This window comes from Colobus angolensis, unplaced genomic scaffold (assembly GCF_000951035.1).
Source record: "Colobus angolensis palliatus isolate OR3802 unplaced genomic scaffold, Cang.pa_1.0 Scaffold122, whole genome shotgun sequence".
Taxonomy (NCBI): Eukaryota; Metazoa; Chordata; class Mammalia; order Primates; family Cercopithecidae; genus Colobus; species Colobus angolensis.
The window spans coordinates 5,444,361-5,468,072 of NW_012113364.1; the positions used below are offsets into that span (position 1 = coordinate 5,444,361).

Below are 23,712 nucleotides of genomic sequence, written 5' to 3' on the forward strand. Positions count from 1 at the left end.
TGGAGGTTGCAGTGAGCAAAGATCATGCCACTGCACTCCAGCTTGGGTGACAGAGTGAGACTTTGTTGTCTCAAAAAAAAAAAAAAAAAAAAAAACAGCATGATGAGATTATTCAATAAATAGCATTAAGAAAACTATTCAACAATCACACTGCATATATCTAATAGAATTCCATATAATGCACTCTAAAAGTATAAGATGTTGCTAATAAATCTGGTATATGCATAAACTTCCTGGATAGATGTAAGCTCCTTGGAAAGAGGCAATGAATATTATGCTTATTTGATTTTCCTCTACTACCTAGAAGGCATTTCCTCCTCCACCTACTAAACATCCTTTTAACAAATGAATAAAAATGGATGAATGAATGAATGACTCTCCATCAATCCACCTTCACTGAGTTTGGTTGGGTGATTTCCAACTTTGATCATTTTGATTCAGCTTTGCATGTTTCCCTCCTGAGCTTTGTTTAAAGAGAAGAAATAGAAACTTTTCAGAAGGGAACTGCAGTTGAAAATGACCTGCATGGCAGTGGTCCTTTTCATGCCTGTTTTCAGAGGATAACCATTCATGAAGGGCACACCTTTGGCCCTTACACTGGGGGAAAGGGATTTTCCATCATTGGTGGTAAACACAAACAGGTGGGGAAACCTGTAGCCATTCACAAGCAGAAGGCTGCAGTGGCTACAGGGTGGAGAGGTAGAGAGCAGGTAAGTATAGCACCCAACTAATGCCTATGCTCAAGGCAGCCAGACCACAAAGGATGCTGCGATGTCCATCAGTGTCCAACACATCAACCTCCCAGCACAGCACCACCTGTCCTCTGAGGGTAAATGAGTGCCCCCAACCAGCAGAACTTTAGGGTCACCATGCCGTGAAGCAGCCCGAGAGAACAGCAAGCAAACTCTGCCCTGGAAACTGGCTTCCCCAAGACCAATCTATAGTCATCTGAATTGATTCAAGCCAGTTGGTTTCCAGACCCTGCGTGCCTGCTCTAAACTCCAAACACATCTGCACTGTACTGTCCAGAGCCCCGAGATGCTTGTAATAAACCAGGAGCAGTCATAACTCAGTGTTCACCTTGGCAAAAACTAAATAAATAAGTAGAAGGAATCTTCTGTCAGAAAATAAATGGCCCTTCCCCAGGTTGAGAGCCTGGATTACCCTCCTGAAGGACAAACACAGCATCTTCACCCAGCCAATCTCAGGCCTTTACAAAGCTCCCACTTCACTCAATAAAATACCCCAAGGCTGCCAATGCTCAGGCTGCCAGCCTGGGCTTGGAGGGCTCTTAGAATTACTCCTACTAATCTACATACTGAAAAAGTACATTTCAGTCCTTCTCAAGCTGCCTTTGCCTGATTAAAATAGCAAGTTTATATGCTTTTCTGTTTGGCCAAGAAAGTGGAGGGCAATTTCAGCAGGGCACCCAAGTAGGGAGAGGAGGGTTGAAATCCAGCCAGCAGCCCTCTTGAAAAGCCATGCACCTCCACAGTGGCCCTGAACAGTTGCCTTAGCAGAGATTGAATTTAACAGCGAAAAAAGCCATTGCGCTGAGAAGTCACAGAGAAATCATCTCCTAATCATTCATGGCAAAGTTGGGAAGCAGGAAGTGGGGAGAATATGGAAAGCCATGGATGATTTCCAAACTCCATTTGATTAGTGATTTTTAATCTCTTAAAGAATTGCCCGAAACATATAGATAGTGTTACCCAGTTCTCAGCCAGGGCCACTCAGTGGGTCCTGCATGCATGGGGGACTCCCAGTCCCTCCTGCTAACTGATGACTGAGCCTTGGGTATCTACTCAAATAAACACAAGCAAACATCCACCCCACATTAATGCACCACCTGCCCTAATATCCATTCACATTGAAGACTCCCATAGGTAGGAAAAGCCAGGGCCTCACTTCACCTCCCAAACACACTGCTATGAGCTGAATGTTTGGGTCCCCCCAAAATGCATATGTGGAAACCTAATCAACAACGTGATGTCATTAAGAAGTGAGGTCTTTCAGGAGGTGATTAGGAGGGAAAAGCCCTCATGAATGGGATTAGTGCCTGCTATGGTTTGAAAGTCCCTTCCAAACCTCACATTGACATTTAATTGGCATTATGATAGTGCTAAGAGGTGAGATGGTTAAGATGTGATTAGACTATGAAAGATCTGCCCTCATGAATGGATTAATGTCATTATCTCAGGGGGAAGTTCATTATCCAGAGCGTGGATTATTATAAAAGTGAGTTTAGTCCTCTCTGGCTTTCTTGTTCTTACCCTCTCTCATCTTTCCACCTCTGTCACGGGATGAAACAGCATGAAGGCCCTCACCAGATACCGGTGCTGTGCACTTGGACTCCCCAGTCTTCAGAACCATCAGCCAAATATACTTCTTTTCTATATAAATTACCCACAACGTACTATGTTGTTATAGCAACACAAAGCAGACTAAGACAGTGCCCTTATATACTCAAGGCCCAAAAGAACTTATTCACTCTCTCCACCATATGAGGACACAGCAAGATGGTGACATCTATAAATCAGAAAGTGGCCCTCCCCAGACATCAAATCTGCTGGCACCTTGATCTTAGACTTCCAAGCCTCCCAAACTGTGAGAAATAAATTTCTGTTCTTTATGAGCCACCTAGTCTATGGTGTCTTGTTACAGCAGCCTGAATAGACCAAGATACCACCCAAGGGCAACCTCAGCCTGATTTGTGGTCACCTTTATGGGCTCACTTTGGAGGAGGTCAGAGCTCAATTTCCCACTTCTGTGTCCTACATCAGTATACCTTTTGCTCAACTGAAGACCAGAAGATGTAAGGGTCCCTGATTTCCTCTCCGACCATCAGTCTTTGTCCAGACCACAGTAAGCTGCTGCTATCCCTAGGAATCTTGACTCTGCCCCCATCACTACACTTCTTCAAACATCCCCCAGACTCTCCTTGGACCCAGCCTACCAGGGCCACATCCTCTGCTGCCTCCCTCTTCATTCATGTAAATAAGCAAGCATTTAAATAAGCACACAGGCAAAATGATGACAGAAGGAGAAGCTATTTTAGGCCTCTCCCCTTCACCTCCCTCACCTCCTGCCTGTTGTGAAGCAAGTTTGGCTTCACTGTCTCAGAGTCGAATGTCCTCCACCTTCCTTCTGGGAGAAATGAGGCTCCCTAATGTGCACATACAAAGCACATTGATTTGAACCATTACACTTAAAAGCAAACATGTGGGCCATCTGGGGTAATTTTTACTTCTCTACTTGAGAAAGCAAATTTAAACCTTGTGCTTTAAAATGGTATTATTACAAGCAACAAAGTATTCATAAACACTGGGGAAAACTGATTCTGGTTTGACCTCAGCAGATGCAGTACCTAGGTAAAAACATCAGGCTAAATCAACCTAATTCTCTATTCCAGGAAGAAAACAAAACAAAACAAAACTTGTTTTTCCTATTTTTAATTTTTTTTAATTAGAGGATCGGTTTATCCAAGATACAATGAGACACAGTCCTAGGATGAATTTAGTCATCATGTTCCCAGGTTTATGTCCATCCCTAACCCCTGCCTTGAACACCCAGGGCTGTACTGTGTTACAAAGAAACAGAGGCAATTAAAATAATTGCTATCCATTGCCACCTAGACAGAGCTTCCAGATGATTCCGATTCGGGCAGGATTCAAAGCACTATGGCCAGAAGTCAAGAGACAGCCATTAACAGGGCTTAAACCTCCCCTGCAGATGGACTCTATTGTTGGTGACAACATAGAAACAAGACAATTCCACTGGTGATAAAGACTCTGGAAATTGGAAAACACATTTTAAGAGAGGTGAAGGCTATCTCCCCAGTCAATATCCAAGAAAACTGAAATATCCACCGTAGATCGTTCAGGCTATCAGATCTGTCCCACACACACACACAAAAAAAGCCACTTGGGTAAAATTTTGTCTCTGAACTCTTTCCCATCACGCCATGGTTACACTTGGCCACAACTGCCAAGGAATGGCCAAAGTCCAGGGCATTCAACTAAGCTTCAGAATAGCCACAAACACCTCCCTGGGAGGGGGGCCAACCCCCCAAACAGGGTAGGCTCCTTACCGTCGAGCTCTTCCACGGAGATATTAGCCAGCTGTTCACTGTCACTGCCAGCAGAGAGCGATCGGTTGAGGTAATTCCCCTTGTACAACAAGCCGGCGGTCACATGGTGGAACGGCATCTTTTCCCTGCCCAAGAGAGAACAGGGGAGGGGAAAAGAAAGACATCATCATTCATTCTTCCTTTCCTTTCTTAAAGGACCATCCGATTTTCAGAGGGCCGGTGTCATTGTTAAAATAACAATATTTCTAGTGGGAAAGTCAGGATATTTCCAGGGTCCCAATGACCTGAGCAATTTCCAAAGGAACTCAGGTTCTTCCCATTTCTTCACTGTACATCTTACTTCATTTTCCCCATTTAATTATGAATTTGAACCATGTTGTCCTTGTTAATCATGGCACACCACATCACCATCAAACTATCTCTTTATGCAAATGGCAACACTCTTGACTCCTTTCCTTGGCCTGATAAATTCTCACTTGATGCTTGCAAGAAAGGACTGAGAATCCCAGAAGTGTTGGCATGCCCAGGGACTACATGTCTTGGCTGTGATCAAGCAGAGATCCAAGTGTCTCATTTCTCCCAGATAATACAGACGTTGCACTCACGCAGCACTCAAAACAGGTAGGAAATGCCCAAGCTCTAAGTAAGGACATGCAATGGTCTGCATCTCAAGAAGCAGCTGCCAAGCCTGGTTGAGATGCAGATGCTGCTTACATGAGTGGTGTGTGAGCACACACATTCTGAAATGCTAATCACACACGTTCTGAAATGCTAATCACACCTGCCCTGCTGCAAAGGGGAGTGACAGCCTTCAGGTGTCCCACAATGAAGCTGCTTCCAGCACTCGCACACAAATTTAAAGCATCCTTTTAGACCAATAGAAAAAAACTCCTGCACCCAGATGGTCATCAGTGTGGCTTAGAAGTTTCCACTAATGCAAGGCTGACTAGAGGGTCCAGGCTATGAAAAAAGAGATGTGAGATAAAAGGACAGCAAAGACAATGGAAGAGAATGGAAGAACAAGCAAAGACAAGAAAGAGGAAAGGCAGCTGGGAAGATGATCATCTCTAAAGCAGAAAGAGCACAGCTCCTGGCCCAACTTGTCCAATGATGCTCTCCGTGACTTTGAACAAGACGCTGAATGCTTCATATTCTGCTTCCCCATCTAGCAAGGGGGATTAAGAGGATGGATAAACCTCTGAACAGAATTAGGGCCAACAGGCAGGAAGCACAGGGAGTCAATCACAAGGCGTGGGTAGAGAACACCTTTGTATCAGAGCTTCTGGAAGGTGAACTGGGCAGCAATCAACCTGTGAAACCCCTGAAAATTAAAAGGTTTAACCAGGAGCACAAAGCCAGTTAGTGACAGAAGTTGTTCTAGAACTCCAGCATCCTACATGCTATTTCCATTAGGCAGCCCCAGCTAAGCACCAGACATTTCCACCCGGATGTCAAACCCTCATTTCAAACTCAAAATGTCTAAAAATGAATTAATTATCTTCCTACAAAGTAGGCTACACTTCCTGGTTTCTCTATTTCTATCAAAGGTGCTTTTTGCTCATCACAACAACTGGGACAACTCTCCCAAATGCTCGGGGCCCCAAAAAGTAAAACAGACACATGGCTGAGGCAAGAGCCAACTGTCAGCTTGCAACCCATCCCCTCGCCCTTAACTCTTTCCATGGCTAACAACATGTACATCCACAGGACAATTGCAAATGGCAGGATGCTGATTACAAAGGGCACATGCATTTGCCAATTATAAGGGGTACATCTTCAGCTAGTTACAAGTCAGATGTTCCAAAATCTATCCTTATATTTAAACATAATACAAGAATCTTTCTCTGGAAGAATACTTTGATGACCACCTCCTTTTCCCTCCAAGTTAATTTTCAGACCAAAAAGCTTTCAAAGGGAGAATCGCATGTATGAATTAGGACTACTCTGTCTTTCCCTTAAGGCCAATCCTGATTTCTTGGGACTGTGTGTCATTTGAGTATGGACTGATACCCACTGCCATAATGTGAATGTCTCCCCCAAATTTTATGTGTCAGAAACTTAATCCCCAATGCTACAGTGTTGAGAGGTGGGACCTCTGAGAGGTGATTCAGTCATAAGGGCAGAATTAATGCTGTTATTGCAGGTGTAGGTTATCTATCACTGGAGTGAGTTCCTGATAAAAGGATGAGTTCAGTTGGGTACGGTGGCTCACGCCTGTAATCCCAGCACTTTGGGAGACCTAGGCAGGTGGATCACCTGAGGTCAGAAGTTCGAGACCAGCCTAGCCAACATGGTGAAACCCCATCTCTACTAAAACTACAAAAAATTAGCCAGGCGTGGTAGTGCACACCTGTAATCCTAGCTACTCGGAAGGCTGAGGCAGAAAAACTGCTTGAACCCAGGAGGCAGAGATTGCAGTGAGTTGAAACCATGCCATCGCTCTCCAGCCTGGGCAACAAGAGCGTCTCAAAAAAAAAAAAAAAATGAATTCAGCCCCTTTCCCTTCTCTGTCTCTTTCATTCTCTCTCTAGTAACTAACACTCATGCTCTCTTCCTCTTGTGCTACAGGACAACACAGCAAGAAGGCCCCTGAAAGACTCTTGCCCTTGGACTTCCCAGCCTGCAGAGCTGTAAGAAACAAATCTTTGCTCTTTGTAAACAACCCAGTCTCAGGTATTCTGTTATAGCAGCACAAAACAGACTGAGACATCCATGGTCCAGAAAATGAGATGTCAACCCTGGCTAACACTTCTTGTGTGATTTCAACTTCACCCTCAGCACCAGTCCTACACGCAGTGAGCCTCACCAGCTGTTATCTTAACATGTTTAAGTCTTCATAAACATGGGAAGACACCTGCTCTGATATTATCTAATTTGTTAGCTAAGCCTCACTAGATGAGCTTCACCAGCTGCTATCTTAACCAATGTTTAAGTCTTCATAAGCATGGAAAGACACCTGCTGTGTTCTTATCTAATTTGCTACCTGGAACAAGACCCACTAAGGTCGGTACAAAAAGTATTCCTTCCATTCCACCATGCATCACTCTAGTTTCTCAGCATTTTATAAATATCTTCCTATTGTCACCTTTTACCTGGTTGTCTGCAGCTTTGGATTCGTTACACAAAATTTTACAGTCATAATAAGGATGTTATACTCAAGCAAACATATCCAACCCACGCCCCAGTTCAGCCACAGAATAAATGTTGAGTACTTTGCAAAGAAAACTGGTCACAACTGAATCCCACTTGATATACCAACATAATTTGCTTCTGAAAAAAAAAAAAGGCAGCTTACAAAATTAGGTACACATTCAGTTCATTTAGTCTCTGAATTCAAAAAGCTCAAAGTCTAGTGGGAAAGAAAACGTGCAATTGAACCATCCATATAGATATATAAAGTCATGTTCAAGAAAGGGAAGAACATTATCCTAAATAAGCTAAAAACAGCTGCTGCAATTAAGGACTAAATTTCACTCCAAGCTGCCTAGGGAAACCCAAGCTTTAAGATTCTCTCCTTGGCTAAGGGAAGAGAAATATATAAGTTCAAGCAAAGACAAATCTTATCCTGAAACTAAAACTTGAAGATGGATCCTGCTATACAGGGCAACAAACAAAAATAAATAAATATTTGCAACAGCAGTTTCACTCATTGTGAAATATTTAAGCAACTGTCATGAAAACAATCTTTCTGTATTTTATGTAAGCCAGTGATATGGTCTGAATGAATGTGGCCCCCAATAATTCATACACTGGAACCTAAGACTCTAATGTGATAGTATTAAGAGATGGAGCCTTTAGAAGCTGATTAGGTCCATGAGCGTTCCTCCCCTCATGGATGGGATTAATACCCTTATAAAAGGGCTGGAAGGAACTAGCAAGGCCCTTTTGTCTTTCTGCCTTCCACCATGTGAAAATGCAGCAACAAGGCAGCATATTGGAAGCCAAGAGCAGCCCTCGCCAGATGCAAAATCTATAGGTGTCTTGATCTTGGACTTCCCAACTTCTAGAACTGTAGGAAATGAATTTCTGTTGTTTATAAATTAGCTAATCTAAGGTATTTGTTACAGCAGTAGAAACTAAGACAGGCAGAGTGGTTTCATGGTTAAGAACTGGCTGGGTGCAGGGGCTCATGCCTGTAATCCCAGCACTTTGGGAGGTGAAGGCAGCAGTTGGAAACCAGCCTAGACAACATGGTGAAACCCCATCTCTACTAAAAATACAAATATTAGCCAGGCGTAGTGGCAGGTGCCTGTAATCCCAGCTACTTGGGAGGCTGAGGCACGAGGATCACTTGAACCCGGGAGTGGAGGTTGCAATGAGCTGAGACTGTGTCACTGCACTCCAGCCTGGGTCATAGAGGGAGACTCCACCTCCAAAAAAAAAAAAAACAAACCAGCACTTTCTAGTCAAAAACAGTGTTAGATTTTAATCCTACCTCTGCCCTTATTAGCCAGGTAAATAAGTTGCTTGACCTCTGTCAGCCTGTCTCCTCTTCTGTAAAACTAGGGTTTTAATACATACTGAAGAGAATAGTACTGTTGTAAATATTAAATAAGATAAACAGCCAGGCATGGTGGCTCGCATCTGTAATCCCAGCACTTTGGGAGGCCAAGGCGGGAGGATCACTTGATGTCAAGATTTCCAGACCAGCCTGGGCAATAGAGCAAGACCCTGTCTCTACACAGACAAAAAAAAAAAATTAATTAATTAATTAGCTGGGCACGGTGGTACACACATGCAGTCATAGCTACGCGGGAGGCTGAAGTGAGAGGATCATTTGGGCACAGTAATTTGAGACTTCAGGGAGCTATGATCACACCACTGTACTCCAGCCTGAGTGATAGAGCAAGACTCTGACTCTAAAAAGATACAATACAGACAGCACTATACTTAGCACCAGGCATCTGCTCAGTGAGTATCACCAGTAATTATTTGCTAAGGATTATATGAAGCAGGATGCAGGGGCAACAAGAAGTCATGGACGAATTAGATTGATGCCTGGATTACATGCTGTATTACAAAGGAAGGTCGGTGAGACCTGACAAAGGGCAAGCTTCAGGGAGAGGCTGGCATGTAAACCACTGTGCAGAGGGATCAGGCGTGAGCAGCAAAGCACCAGCGGGTTCCAGTGCTGAATGGTGTCAGCAAGCTCTGGCAACACCATGCAGAAGGGGCTACTTGAATGGAAACTACCAGAGCCAAAGAAGAGTCCATTTTCTGGGTGCCAGGAAGGCTAAATGGTCATATCAAAGAGAAGATATTGAGAGGTTAAAACCAAAAGGGACGGTTACTGTTAATGGGGTCAAGGAACTGGTACATTTCTTGACAGAGTAATATACTAAAGAGGCCATGTATGGTGGCTAACACCTGTAATCTCAGCATTTTGGGAGGCTGATGCTGCAAGATCACTTGAGGCTAGGAGTTCAAGACCAGTCTGGGTAATATGGTAAGACTGTATCTCTAGAAAAAAATTTAAAAAATTAGTCAGGCATGGTGGTGCACACCTGTAGTCCCTGCTACTCAGGAGGCTGAGGTAGGAAGATCACTTGAGCCCAGGAGTTTGAGGCTGCAGTGAACTATAATTTTGCCACTGTCCCTTAGCCTGGGCAACAGAGGGGGACCTTGTCTATAAAAAAAATTAATTAAATAACTAAAGAGCCTCATTCACATTAACTTGAAATGATGCCCTTTTGTGATGGTCAATTTCATGTGTCAACTTGACTGGGCCATGGGTTGCCCAGATATTTGGTTGAACATTATTCTGGATGTGTCTGTGAGGGTGTTGCTGGATTAGGTTAACTTTTGAACTGGTAGCCTGAGTAAAGCAGATTCTCCTCTCCAGTGTGGGTAGGTCTCATCCAATAATGAATAGAATGAATAGGCTTACATAGAATGAACACACTAAGTAAGAAAGAATTTGTTCTTCAAACTGTCTTCAAGCTGGGACATCCGTCTTATTCTGCCCTTGAACTCAGACTTGGACTGGAGATTTTCACTATCTGATTCTCAGGTCTTCAAACCAGACTGGAACTATACCGTCAGCTCTCTTGGGTCTTCAGCTTGCTGACAGCTGACTGTGGAATTTTCAGGGTCTGTAACTGCATGAGCTAATTCCTTACGATAAATCTCTTTAAAGTTATACAGATAGATAGATAGATAGATAGATAGATAGATAGATAGATAGATAGATAGATAGATAGATAGATAGACAGATAGAAAGAAAGAAAAATAGAGATATGTGATAGATGATTGATGGATGGATGGATAGATAGATAGATAGATAGATAGATAGATAGATAGATAGATAGATAGATAGATAGACAGACAGATAGACAGACAGATTCTGTTTCTTTGGAGAACCCACGTTAATATACCTTCTTTTTTTTTTTTCCTCTACAGTACCAAAGACCCAGGCACATTTGCAGGAGGGTAGCAGTATTATTCTGAGCAAAGCCCTGAGTGTTCTACAGGGCTTCTAAAGCAGTACTATTCAAAGTGTGGTCTATAGACCACTGCCACTTGCACACCATTTGTTGCTGGTCTGCAGTGAGATAAGTACAAGAATTGAGAGAAAGCATTGAAATAGCAATTTAGAGCATTGCCCCAACTTCTAAGCACATGACCAATGGACTCAATTTTTGTATATTTTTGCTTCTTTTATTTTTCCTGGTAATACTTTCTTACTGTATTTTTTTAAAGTATCAGTCTACACAAGACTGAAACTAAAAAATAAAAAAAAAATTAAAACTGGTCCTTCCTCACAAATAGTTTGAGAAGCACAGCTCTAAAGTATTTAATTTATGTTGTATAGATTTGTGATAATGAACCACAGAGAGAGAAAGAAAACCATTTGGAGAAATGGCATCTTAACTTGTCCCTGAAACTTTTTCAAAGAGCTTAAGACTTCTTAAAAGTCTTAGATGGACTTCTGAAAGAAGTTGAAAGACTTCAGTTGATTCCTGAGCTCTCTACAGAGTGCTGGAGAAGTACATGGCATCTCTTGCAGACTTGATGGCAATCCGTGTCCTACAATTACCAGGCATACAAGGGGCAATATTGATCTTGCATGCTAAAGGTTAAAGAGCCTAACCAGCCCTGATAGAGCCTTTGCCAAATTCCTGTAAAAACAACCACGAAGGAACTCCAAAATAGTGATATTCTCAATGACACCAATGCCGGGGTATGGAAGAAGCTTCCATAAAATCAGTACAGTTAGGATTAGAATGACGAATAATCAGTGGTGCAGCCTTGAGAGAGGGAATAATAGAGTCAGATAGTACAGGGATAAGAAGAGATTTTTATCTACCCAAATTCTCTTCTATTTCAGGGACTTAGGGATGACCAACGAGAACAGCAGGCAATTACCCTCCTGACTGTGTTGGAATTGCTTTATTCAAGCAGCCAAGGTCAAATCCCACCACTGACCCTTCCACCACTGTGAAGCAACAACCATTTTCCTCTAGCTACTCATGGATCATAACTCCCAGTATGCAAGGTGGCTAGAAATGGAAGGTCTGAGACATGAACCCTGTACATGAAGATGAGAAATTGGCTGCAAGGCACAGGTGTGGGTGAGAAGGACCCCAGGAGTAATGACCTATGGGGATCATGACTTTTCAAGCATTGCTTCAGAAAGGAAAAAAACTGTAGAAGGCCTCGAATAACCCAGAAATATATATCTCCTCCTCTCAGTTCAAGAGCTACATGGTGGGGACAAGAAGATCTCATCTTACTCCAGCAAAGATGCTCTCAACAAAGGCCAGCTAGACCCTGGACACTTGGCTAAGCACTTATAAAACAGTTTTATTCCCTTGCTAAAATCCTGCAGGGGCATGCCAGTTGGCAAACACTGGGTTTGGACAGATCTCAAATCAGACAAGAATGAGTAAGCAAAAACACTAACGTAGTAGTCTGTGTAAAAATTCTGCATCATTAGAGAAGGAAGAACTTTCAAGAAGAAGTAGAGCAAAAGCTATTGCCAACAATGATATAGTACAAGAAAGGACAATTTTACAAACTTTCTGTTTTATGCCCTAAACTTTTCAGCAAGGTGTCTATGACATAGGGATGCAAATTCATAAAGAAATATCAGAGTGAGAAGAAGAGATGTCAAGACAAAAAGAAAAGGCAATAAGCTGAGAGGTAAGCCAGTTTGGAAAAGGTACAGACATTTGCAAACAAAGGAGAAATCCAAAAACAGTAACAGAATGAAAATCTGCATTAATGGCAATGAAGAATATTTCAAAGAAACAGAAATTTTAGCACATGCCATAATGCACCCATGTACCCACCACCCAGATTTAATGATATTTTGCCTTCTTTGCTTAGATTTTTTTTAAAGAAATAACATACTACACTGAAACCCTTACCACCTACTCTATTCCTTCACTTCCCTCCCTCCACAGTGACAACTCTATTCTGGAGGTGGAACATATCCTTCCTGTCCATGCTTTTAAATTTGTCCACATTTTGATGTAACTATATAGAATATATTGTATTATTGCTGTGTCTATCTTTAAATTTACGTAAATGATATTACACCTTCCATATGCTTTTGAAACCTGCATGGTTCACTCTATATTGGCTTTCTGGGATCTATCTAAATCCATATACATATACCTAGTTAATTAATTTTTAACTGCTCAACAGTTTTCCATTGTACAAATACCCAATTGTATAAATTATACAATTGATGGAAAAGTGTACTGCAATGAATATCCCCATGTGTGTCTCTTTGTAGTTCTCTGAACTGCATACCTAAATAAAATACTACCTGCTTGTTGAGTATGCAAATCTTTACCTTTATTGGATTTAGTGAAATTGCACTCCAAAGTGATTAGGTTATTTATTAGTATATAATAGTTATTTATTGATATATAATAAATTACCCCTGAACTTTGTGGCTTAAAATAAATATTTATTATCTCAGGTTCTGTGGGTCAGAATCAGGAGCTGCTTAGCTGGGTGGTTCTGGCTCAAGGAGTCTTCTCTGATTGCAGTCAAGACACTGACAGGGGCCACCATCATCAGAAGTCCTGACCGGGCCTGGAGGATCCATTTCCAAGATGGCGCACTCACATAGCTCTTTCTTTGTTCATGTGAATTGGGAGCACTCACATGGTTGCCAACATGATGCCACTAAACATGGATTTGGAAAGAGATGTTCACAAAAGGTCTCACTTTCTTGTGGGTCTCTCCATAGGGGAGCTGGATCACCCCAAGCAAGTGATCAAAGAGACAGGGTCAGGGACTCTTATGACTTGGTCTTGGAAATCACACACCTTCACTTCTGCCACTTTGTTTCATTAGAACTGTGTCACTGAATACAGCCAACACTTAGGGGGAAAGGAATTAGACTCCACCTTTTGAAAAATGGAGTATCAGAGAATGTTTAGATGTGTTTTAAAAACACCTTAGTGATGTGACAATTTACAGATCCACCATTAGTCTAGGAGTGTGTCAATTTCCCCGATAGCCTTGCCAAAACTTGGTATTAGCAGACTGTTTCATTTTTAATTGGATTTCCTTGACTGCTAGCTTAAGCATCTTTTTGTATGGCTTTTGCCCATTCAATTTCTTCTGCTACAAGTGTGCTTTTCATCTTTATGTATTGGATTGTTTATAATTTTTGCACTGCTTTGTCCTTCTATGTTACTGTCCAGTGTCTAATTTCAATCTTATTTTTAACCCCTTTTCCCCCAAAATTAGTCAGTATTATTGTTTCTTACAACCGATGCTTATCTAAACTTTTCCACAAGTTTGCCAATTTTCTGCTCATCACTGGTTCTTGCAGGCTACTCTTTTGTTCCAGATTCAATTTCTTTTTCAGTGACGTGTAAATGTAAATGAGGGGCTATAAATGGCAAGCTTTGTAAGTCTTTGTCTTAAAAAGTCTTTATTTCAACTTCATTTGAATTACAAAGGTTAACCTGGTAGAGAATTATAAATTAATGATTTCTTTGCACTTAGAAAATGTTTTGTTTCTCATGAGAAATCTATAGGTATACTTGCTGTTCACCTATTCATACTCATTTTGGACAATTCTAAGTCATTATGTTTTTAGATATAGGCACTCTCCAAATCTCTTCATTCTCTTTTTCGTAAGCTCTTATTAGATGTACGTTGGACCTCTCTGTTCAAGCTGGATTCTCTTGACTGGTTTACCCAAAAGCTATTCATAGTTCATCTGACCAAGGAAGCTGGGAAGCCAATAACTATTTTCCAGACTCTCTTGCTACTAAGGTTCTGGATGAAAGTTAGTTCTAATATTCAAAAGCTCTTACACAAAATTTGCCATATAGACATGAGGTGAAGGCAGTGGTATACTGGTAAATGTTTAGCCCTCGCTCTCAAAAAGAAGCACTCTTGATGTGTAGAGTTTTCCATTTTCATGATGTAAATATTCCCACAAGGGCCAATTCCAAGCTCCCAACATGTGCCACTAAACATGGATTTGGAAAGAGATGTACAGCAGTATACCAGCATACCGCCGTGCAGCATCTCCGCCACACACACACACACACACACACACACGCACACACTAGACTACATTAACCACAAAAATCACAAATAATAGTAAAATGTAGCAAAACGATTAGGAAGTGATGAATTTTAAATATTTATTACCCTGATTTTTAAATTTATTTCATGGTAAGTTTATATACCATTTTTAAGAATGAATGCATAGGCTGAGTGTGGTGGCTCACACCTGTAATCCCAGCACTTTGGGATGCCAGGGTGGGAGCCAGGAGTTCAAGACCAGACTGGGCAACATAGCAAGACCTCATCTCTACAAAAAATAAAACAATTAGCTGGGCATGGTGGTATGTGCCTGTAGTCCTAGCTACTCGGGAGGCTGAGCTGGGAGGATTGCTTGAGCTCAGAAGTTCAAGGCTGCAGTGAGCTAAGATTAAACCCCTGTACTCCAGCCTGGGTAACAGAGAATGAGACCCTGTCTCAAAAAAAAAAAAAAAAAGATGCATTTAAAAATCACCTCACAAAATCCTTCAGAATGTAAAAGTGGGTTTCTCACAAGCCAGTATGAGCTGCCTCCAGCATGTCACTGACTGTTTCCTTGCCATGTTGTGATTCTCTACAGAAAAGAAGACATGAAAACATGACATTTTCCTGCAGCAACATTCCATTGTTCACACTCCAGTTTCCTGGCTGTGACAAAGCAGCTATGGGGGTGGCAGCAATGGCTTCTGAATCCCCAGATCACAGCTCTAGGGGACCATTCTCCAAATGTTGGGAAGTCAAGAGAATGTTGCAGGGACAACATACTGCAGTGGCAGCCTCAGTGGTAGTAACTCTCCTGGAGAGTTGGCTTTGAATTATTCTGGAAGTCATGCCGGACAACCACCTAAAATCCACTCCTTCAACCCTTGAATAATTATGCAAGCATCAAATCCCTCATATTAAATCCCTGCCTGCTTAAAATACCCAGAGTGGTTACTGGTTCTTCAACTAAGTCTTGACTGATACCTCATAATATTGTCTATGTTCCTTAAACTCTTTCATTTGTTCACATTTTTACCTCTCTGTGTATCTCAGAAGTAATCTCCTCAAATTATTTGCAAATTTACAATTTCTCTTTTCAGTTTTTACTGAATTGTGGTTGAACCTGTCTACTGAATTTTTTATTTAAATGACTATATTTTCCATTTCCAAAAGTTTACTTTGGTTCTTTTATAAACACACCTCTTGTTTTTCACTGAGTATGAATCTTTCATTATGATTCTTATACTTTCTTTCACCTTTTAACCATTTTTAAAATTTTTTTTTTTTGAGACAGAATCTCGCTCTGTCGCCCAGGCTGGAGTGCAGTGGTGCAATGTGAGCTCACTGCAAGCTCCGCCTCCCAGATTCAAGCAATTCTCCTGCTTCACCATCCCAAGTAGCTGAGATTACAGATGTGCACCACCATGCCTGACTAATTTTTGTATTTTTAGTAGAGACAGGATTTCATCATATTGTCCAGGCTGGTCTCTATTTCCTGCTTCAAGTGATCTGCCTACCTTAGCCTCCCAAAGTGCTGGGATTACAGGTGTGAGCCACCGCACCTGGCTCTTTTAACCATTTCTAACTGACTCATTTCATATTTTTCTTCAGAATGTCATTCTATAATTTCCATTTCTGAAGGCACTAATCCTCTTTTTGTACTACCCTGATTTTCCTAGGTGACAAACTGTTTCCCAGTGCGGCCTGTCATTTGTTGAGGGGAGGAACCCCAGTAGCCTTTACAACAGGTGACGCTTTCCCATTGGAGTTCTAAGTTCACAGAGATCCCCATCCATCACACAGGGCGTCTCACCAGTTTGGAACCAGTAATTAGATAAATTCCCTAACTTAGAAGCCTGCACCACACAGGTAGTGTACATTTGGACAGCACATCCCCTGGAACACTGGCTTAGAGTTTTGATTTGTCACTGTAGCATCTGTCTTTGGCAGCCATTGCTCTGGGAAGAAATAAGCATCACTGCTACTTTGCTGGGCCAGTGGGGAGACGGAATCTAGCTCCCACTTGTAAGTGAAAACTGTAACCTCCACCTCCCAGGTTCAAGTGATTCTCCTGCCTCAGCCTCCCAAGTAGCTAGGATGACAGGCATGCACCACCATGCCCAGCTAATTTTTGTATTTTTAGTAGAGACAGAATTTCACCATGTTGGCCAGGCTGGTCTCGAACTCCTGACCTCAAGTGATCTGCCTGCCTTGGCCTCCCAAAGTGCTGGGATTACAGGCATGAACCACCGTGCCCGACCACGTGTTGAAATTCTTATTGCCAATGTGACAGTATTAGCAGATAGGGCCACTGGACTCCAGCCTGGGCAACAGAGCAATACTCCGTCTCAAAAAGAATTTCAACATATGACTTTTGGGAAAACACAAACATTTCATCCACGAATAGTAAGTTGCTATTAGGTTGTGCGAGAGTAATAGCAGTTATTGCCATTACTCTTGCATCAACCATTACTCTTTGCCATTACTTTTAATGGCAAAAACTGCAATTACTCTTGCACCAACCTAATAAAACAGAATATGTGGCTTAAACAACAAACATTTGTTTCTCATGGTTCTCAAGCCTGGAAGGCCAAAATCAGGGTGCCAGCTTGATCAAATTCTTGATGAAGACCCTCTTCCTGGTCTACAGGTGGCCCTCTTCTCATTGTGTCCCCATGAGGTGGATGGCAAAGAGAGCTCTGGTCTCTTTGTCCCCTTATGAGGGGACATTCATGAGGATTCCACCTCATTAGCGAATGAGGCCTCCACCTCCCGCTCATTAGCAGATAGGGCCTTTGAGAGATGAGTGGCTCACTATATCATGACCTAATCCCTCTCAAAGGCCCTATCTGCTAATACCATCACATTGGCAATAAGAATTTCAACATATGGTTGGGTGCGGTGGCTCGTGCCTGTAATCCCAGCACTTTGGGAGGCCAAGGCAGGTGGATCACTTGTGGTCAGGAGTTCGAGACCAGCCTGGCCAACATGGTGAAATCCTGTCTCTACTAAAAATACAAAAATTAGCCGGGCATGGTGGTGCATGCCTGTCATCCCAGCTACTTGGGAGGCTGAGGCAGCAGAATCACTTGAACCTGGGAGGTGGAGGTTACAGTGAACCAAGATCACGCCCCTGCACTCCAGCTTGGGCAACAGAGCAATACACCGTCTCAAAAAAAGAAAAAAAATTTCAACATATGACTTTTGGGGAAACATAAATATTTAGTCCATGAATTCCAGGGGGCTGGGAAACCGGAGTCTCATTTCCTGTTTCCTGCCTGTGCCATTCCAAGACCACATCTTTTGCCTCTGCATGAACATTAAAACCCCATCACCAGAGCTTTCTGGGGGGCAGGGAGGTTCCTGCTGTTCAGTGGTGCCCACTCCTATGCTTATCTCCCTGGGCTCTGAGTTTCCCCTTCCTTCCTTTCTTTCCAAACTAACTGATTTTATTCATCAGAGCTTAGCCAGGAAAACAGAGCCTATATCAGGTAGTTCAACAGGAGGATTTAAAACAGCCATCTACTAAGTTGTTGGAAGGGTGGGAAAGCCAAACAGAGATACTTAGCAGAGATTAGAGATGGCAGCAACGTATTCCCACCCCCAGCCTGGAAGGACGTAGGGAGAGGGTGGTACTATCAGAGCCTCAAAGTTGAGTTTCCCAAAAGGATCTTGCACCTTGGTAGGGGCTGCCCAATAGGAACTAAAAGGAGAGAGGGAAAGGCTTTGCTCTGCCAAGATTCAAAGCAAGAACCACTGAAAAGACATAGCCACTGCTGGAGACATTTGTCAAAAGCAGATTGAGATGGGGAAAATACCCCAGCCTATCTCTTTTTCCCGCCTTTTCATTTCCTGCTGGTGCCTCCCTTTGGCCAAATCAGTCAGCAGCCTATTGCCAGGGAATCTGGAAATGTAGTTTGCAAACATCAAGCCCTACCATGCCAAGTAGGAGAAAAAGGCAGATAAATCCATAAGAAAGCAGGCAGATGACCAGCACAGTGACACGTTTAATAATTTTTTCTATTTTATTGTGCATTTCTATGTTGACAGCAGAAAAAGCACCCATGTTAGCTTAAGACACTGACAGAGGTAGATCTCCAGGTGACAATTTCGAATTTCAAGGATAAGGAGAAATGCTCCGAGCATTCAGGTAGAAAATACAGGTTACCGGTCAGGCACGGTGGCTCGCACCTGTAATCCCAGCACTTTGGGAGGCCAAGGCAGGCAGATCCCTTGAGATCTGGAGTTTGAGACCAGCCTGGCCAACATGGCAAAACCCCATCTCTACTTAAAAATACAAAAATTAGCCAGGCATCATGGTGTGCACCTGTAATCCCAGCTACTCGGGAGGCTGAGGCAGGAGGATCACTTGAACCTGGGAGGTGAAGGCTGCAGTGAGCCAAGACCACACCACTGCACTCCAGCCTGGGCGACAGAGCACGCCCACAAAAAAACAAAATGAGATTCAGTTTCCTTCAGAGTAATAACGGCTTCTGAAGATTCCTCTAGAAGCAGCCACAAAAACAACACTATCTCCACCTCCTGCCACCTTGAAAGGGTCACTTAAAATAAGTAGAGAAGTTTACGAAGTAAATCATGAGGCAATATTTTAAATCAAATGTAACAGAAAATAAAGTTCTCACTTCAAACAATTCAAACTAAAAAAACACTGAAGTACAGTGAAGTACAAGTGAAGGATGATGGTCATTTTATGTTTGAGGGTAAAATTCAAAATGATAGCATACGAGTCATAAACTTCTATGTACCATATCATAGCACTGTAAAGTAAAAATAATTTAAATATAAAGAAAAACTGGCTGGGCACAGTGGCTCACACCCATAATCCCCACACTTTGGGAGGTCGAGGCTGGGCACAGTGGCTCACACCCATAATCCCCACACTTTGGGAGGTCGAGGCTGGGCACAGTGGCTCACACCCATAATCCCCACACTTTGGGAAGTCGAGGCAGGAGGATAACTTGAGGCCAGGAGTTCCAGACCAGCCTGGGCAACACGGCGAAACCTCATCTCTATGAAAAATTTAGAAATAGCCTGGCATGGTGGTGCGCACCTGTAGCCTCAGCTACTTGGGAGACTGAGGTGGGAGGATCGTTTGAGCCCAGGAAGTCAAGGCTGCAGTGAGCATGATGTTGCCACTGCACTCCAGCTGTGACGACAAAGCAAGACTCTGTCTCTAAAAAAGTAATACATACATACATACATACATACATACATATATACATACATAATTTTTAAAAATTGTTGAAGTCGGCCGGGCGTGGTGCCTCAAGCCTGTAATCCCAGCACTTTGGGAGGCCGAGATGGGTGGATCACGAGGTCAGGAGATCGAGACCATCCTGGCTAACACAGTGAAACCCTGTCTCTACTAAAAAATACAAAAAACTAGCCGGGCGAGGTGGCGTAAACCCGGGAGGCGGAGCTTGCAGTGAGCTGAGATCGCGCCACTGCACTCCAGCCTGGGCGACAGAGCGAGACTCCGTCTCAAAAAAAAAAAAAGAAAAAAGAAAAAATTGTTGAAGTCTTTAAGGACACCCTCTAAGCCTCTGATAAATTACCTGGATAAAAAATAGAAACAAAAAGGACATGAAGAAAAGTGGGTATTATGCTATGAAGGCTAATTTAATGTGTGCATTTGTGTGTGTGTGTGTGTGTGTGTGTGTGTGTCCCAGAGACCCGTCAAATTATCAGATGTAAGACCACAGAGCAAATTTCAGCATAGGTATTTCAAAAGTTGGTCTACCACAGTTGAATATAAGCAGAGACAATAATAAAAGTCAATACTTTCAGTGTATACTGCTCGGGTGATGTGTGCACCCAAATCTCACAAATCACCACTAAAGAATTTATGTAACCAAACACCACCTCTTCCCTAAAAACCTATGGAAATAAAAAAAATTTAAAAATAAAATAGAAGCTAAAATTGAAAATTTTATTACATTCCCCAAAATATCTCCTAGGTCAATGTTTAAATTAAAGTTATAATACAGGCTATCTTTAAAGTAAAGAAAATGGCAACAACACTTATTATTTAAAATAACAAAAACAATACTTATTTTTAAAAATCAGAGTGTAGCAAAGGAGCATTCAGAAAGAAAGTTTTGTTATTTAAACATTCTCTTTATCTTAAAGAGGAAAAAATACTAAGTCCTCAACGCTAACTCCTTAGTTAAAAAAAAACAACAAAATAAATTAAGAAAATGGAAAAAAACAGGAAATAATGAAAGCAGTGAATTAGAAAACAGATAACTTGAAAGAGCTAGTTCTCCAAAACAAAAGCAATAAACAACAAATCTCTGACAAGTTTATTAAAACAAATATAGAAAGCATAAATAGATAACATCCTGAAATATAGGAATTCTGCATGCAGCTCCAGACTAATAAATTTTAAAACACTGGTTAAATGAATAACTTTGCTCTCAAGATACAGAAATTGGATTTTTTTTCTTTTTTTGCAAAAACAAGACGATCTAATATTATTCACACTTATTGAAAACCTTGACATAACACTTTGTTATACAGTGATTTGAAGATCTGGTTTTGGGTTGAGCTTATTTCCAGACTTTACTTTCATGTCTGCCATAACCAAAAATACACCTCCGTAAGAGACACAGATTCGAATGGAAGAAAAATGTCATTGGCAGTATTTACGAAGTCATAATATTCATTCTTCAATTCCATCTGACAAGCATGCCAAGGTTTTTGCTGACATTTGGCTGGTAAAGTTTCATCTTCCCTAACGTCAACGGATGATTTTGCAAACTGAAAGCAGTTGCATTTTCGTATTTTTAACAAATGAGTCTGAAACTCCCTTGATCTCTTCATTTGGAAGTTTCTCACACAGCTGACAAAGTTCTGTTTCCAGATTTTTGAACTTTATGGAGTCAAGTTTGTAGATAATGCACTCACCATCATTTTTTTTTTAAGCTACAAAATCACATAATAGTTGAAACATTTCCAAAAACATCTATTTTTAAAAATGTTCTTTCCATAGCATAAGGTTCCTTTGAGAAGTAGTGATTTCCCCAATCTTTGTTAAAATGTCATCTTTAACTGTGTATGGCCAACAACATCCTGCCATCTCAGAAAAGACCAGAAAATGTGGATCATTTGACTGTTTATGACAAAAAGCATGCCACTCTTATTTGTGTTTGACAATTCATTTGAGAACTTTGCCCCAAAATAAGACGCACACTTTATTGTGGCACAAAAGCCACCTGCAGCCATCTTCCATCTCAGTTCAAAGATGTAGGCCAGTGAGAGTCAATAGAGATCTCTATTTTAAATTGTCTTTTGGAAGTTTGTTCATTGTTTTGACCAACTTCTGTCCAATCTGATGAACTCCTCAGTGTTCTAACTCATAGAGTAACTAATGAAGGGCTCCTTTTGCGAGCAAAGGAAATGTCAACTTGATCACTGTCCGGGGGTCTACTTGGGCCTGCTAGATCAGCATGATCTACTTTTTTATAAAGCCTCTTGCCCATTATCTATTAGTCTAGTTGAAGCAAATTAATATAATCTGTCAACCCCTGATATGGTTTGGCTGCATCCCCACCCAAATCTCATCTTGAATTCCCACATGTTGTGGGAGGAATCTGGTGGGAAGTGATTGAATTATGGGGGTGAGTCTTTCCTGCACTGTTCTTGTGATAGTGAATGAGTCTCAAGAGATCTGATGGTTTAAAAAAAAAAAAAAAAAAAGGACAGGGTGGGGGGAGTTTCCCTGCACAAACCCTCTTTTTGCCTGCCGCCATCCACGTAAGACGTGACTTGCTCCTCCTTGCTTTCCTCCGTGGTTGTGAGTCCTCCCCAGCCATGTGGAACTGTAAGTCCAATTAAACCTCTTTCTTTTGCACATTGCCCAGTCTCAGGTATGTCTTTATCAGAGCTTGAAAACGGACTAATACAATCCCCCTAACCAAGCACCTGTGTCACAAGTCACTGGAAGTTGCCACTGTCAATACCTCCCAGTGTGAGACGCTCTCCTTTTCCTAAACACTTCACACCAGACCAGAGGGCACATGGGCAATTGAAGGCGCCAGTGTCATTCTCTACTGCAGATAATCAGTAAAGTATAATTTCCTCCTTTTATTCTTACACCCCAAAAAAACACCTTACATGCCCTCCCCCTTGAAAATCAGGCAGAGATATTACCATGAAACAAGGAAAAAGACAAGAAGCCCATTATGTCTACTATTAAATAACATTATCCCCGAAATTCTACTTCATGCAGTGAGACATGAACAAAATAAGAGACTATTTAAGAGGAGAAAAATAAAAAATAAAAATGAAAAGCCTAGAGTGAAATACATGTAAATACTTAACTCATCTTTCATGGTTAAGAGACACTCAGAGTTTAAGTAAAACAAAAGAAATTACAAAGGAAAAGATGAATAGCCTTGCCAGTATAAAAATATAAACTTCTAAACATTATAAACAGCATAAATAAAGGTAATAGGAAAACAGGGAACACAAAGACTATATGATCAGATAATTCACAAAACTGGAAAGACAAAGAATAAAGTATGCAAAAACAGTAGTTGATCTCACAAGTAACCAAAGAAATATAATTTTTTAAAAGATGCTCTTTTCTGCTTATTTTTTACAAAAAAAAAAGGAGGGGGAGTGAGACTGAGGTCATGCTGTGTTGCCCAGACTGGTTTCAAACTCCTGGGTTCAAGGGATCCTCCTCCCTCGACCTCCCAAAGTGCTAGAATTACAGGCCTGAGCCACCATGCCTGACCATGTTATCTGCTTTTCCAATGGGGGAGGGTTTTTGTTCCAAGTTTTTGTTTTGTTTTGTTTTTTTGTTTGCTGTTTTTTTTTTTCTGAGACAGAGTCTTGCTCTGTTGCCCAGGCTGGAGTGCAGTGGCACGATCTCGGCTCACTGCAGTCTCCGCCTCCCAGGTTCACGCCATTCTCCTGCCTCAGCCTCTGAAGTAGCTGGGATTACAGGCGCACGCCACCATGCCCAGCTAATTTTTTTGTATTTTCAGTAGAGACAGGGTTTCACCATGTTGGCCAGGCTGATCTTGAACTCTTGACCTCATGATCTGCCCACCTCGGCCTCCCAAAGTGCTGGAATTACTGGCGTGAGCCACTGC

General features: G+C 41.8%; 1 protein-coding gene across 3 annotated transcripts in view; it reads right to left on the minus strand.

The window, feature by feature from the left end:
* Nucleotides 1–23,712, minus strand: part of CALN1 (calneuron 1) — a 683,678-nt gene that overhangs the window by 504,303 nt on the left and 155,663 nt on the right. For all 3 annotated transcript variants that reach the window (XM_011932152.1, XM_011932139.1, XM_011932146.1), the window contains one exon: nucleotides 4,091–4,215. In XM_011932152.1, coding sequence (XP_011787542.1) covers nucleotides 4,091–4,208 — 118 coding nt within the window. In that variant the 5' untranslated portion in view covers nucleotides 4,209–4,215. The remainder of the gene's footprint in view (nucleotides 1–4,090; nucleotides 4,216–23,712) is intronic.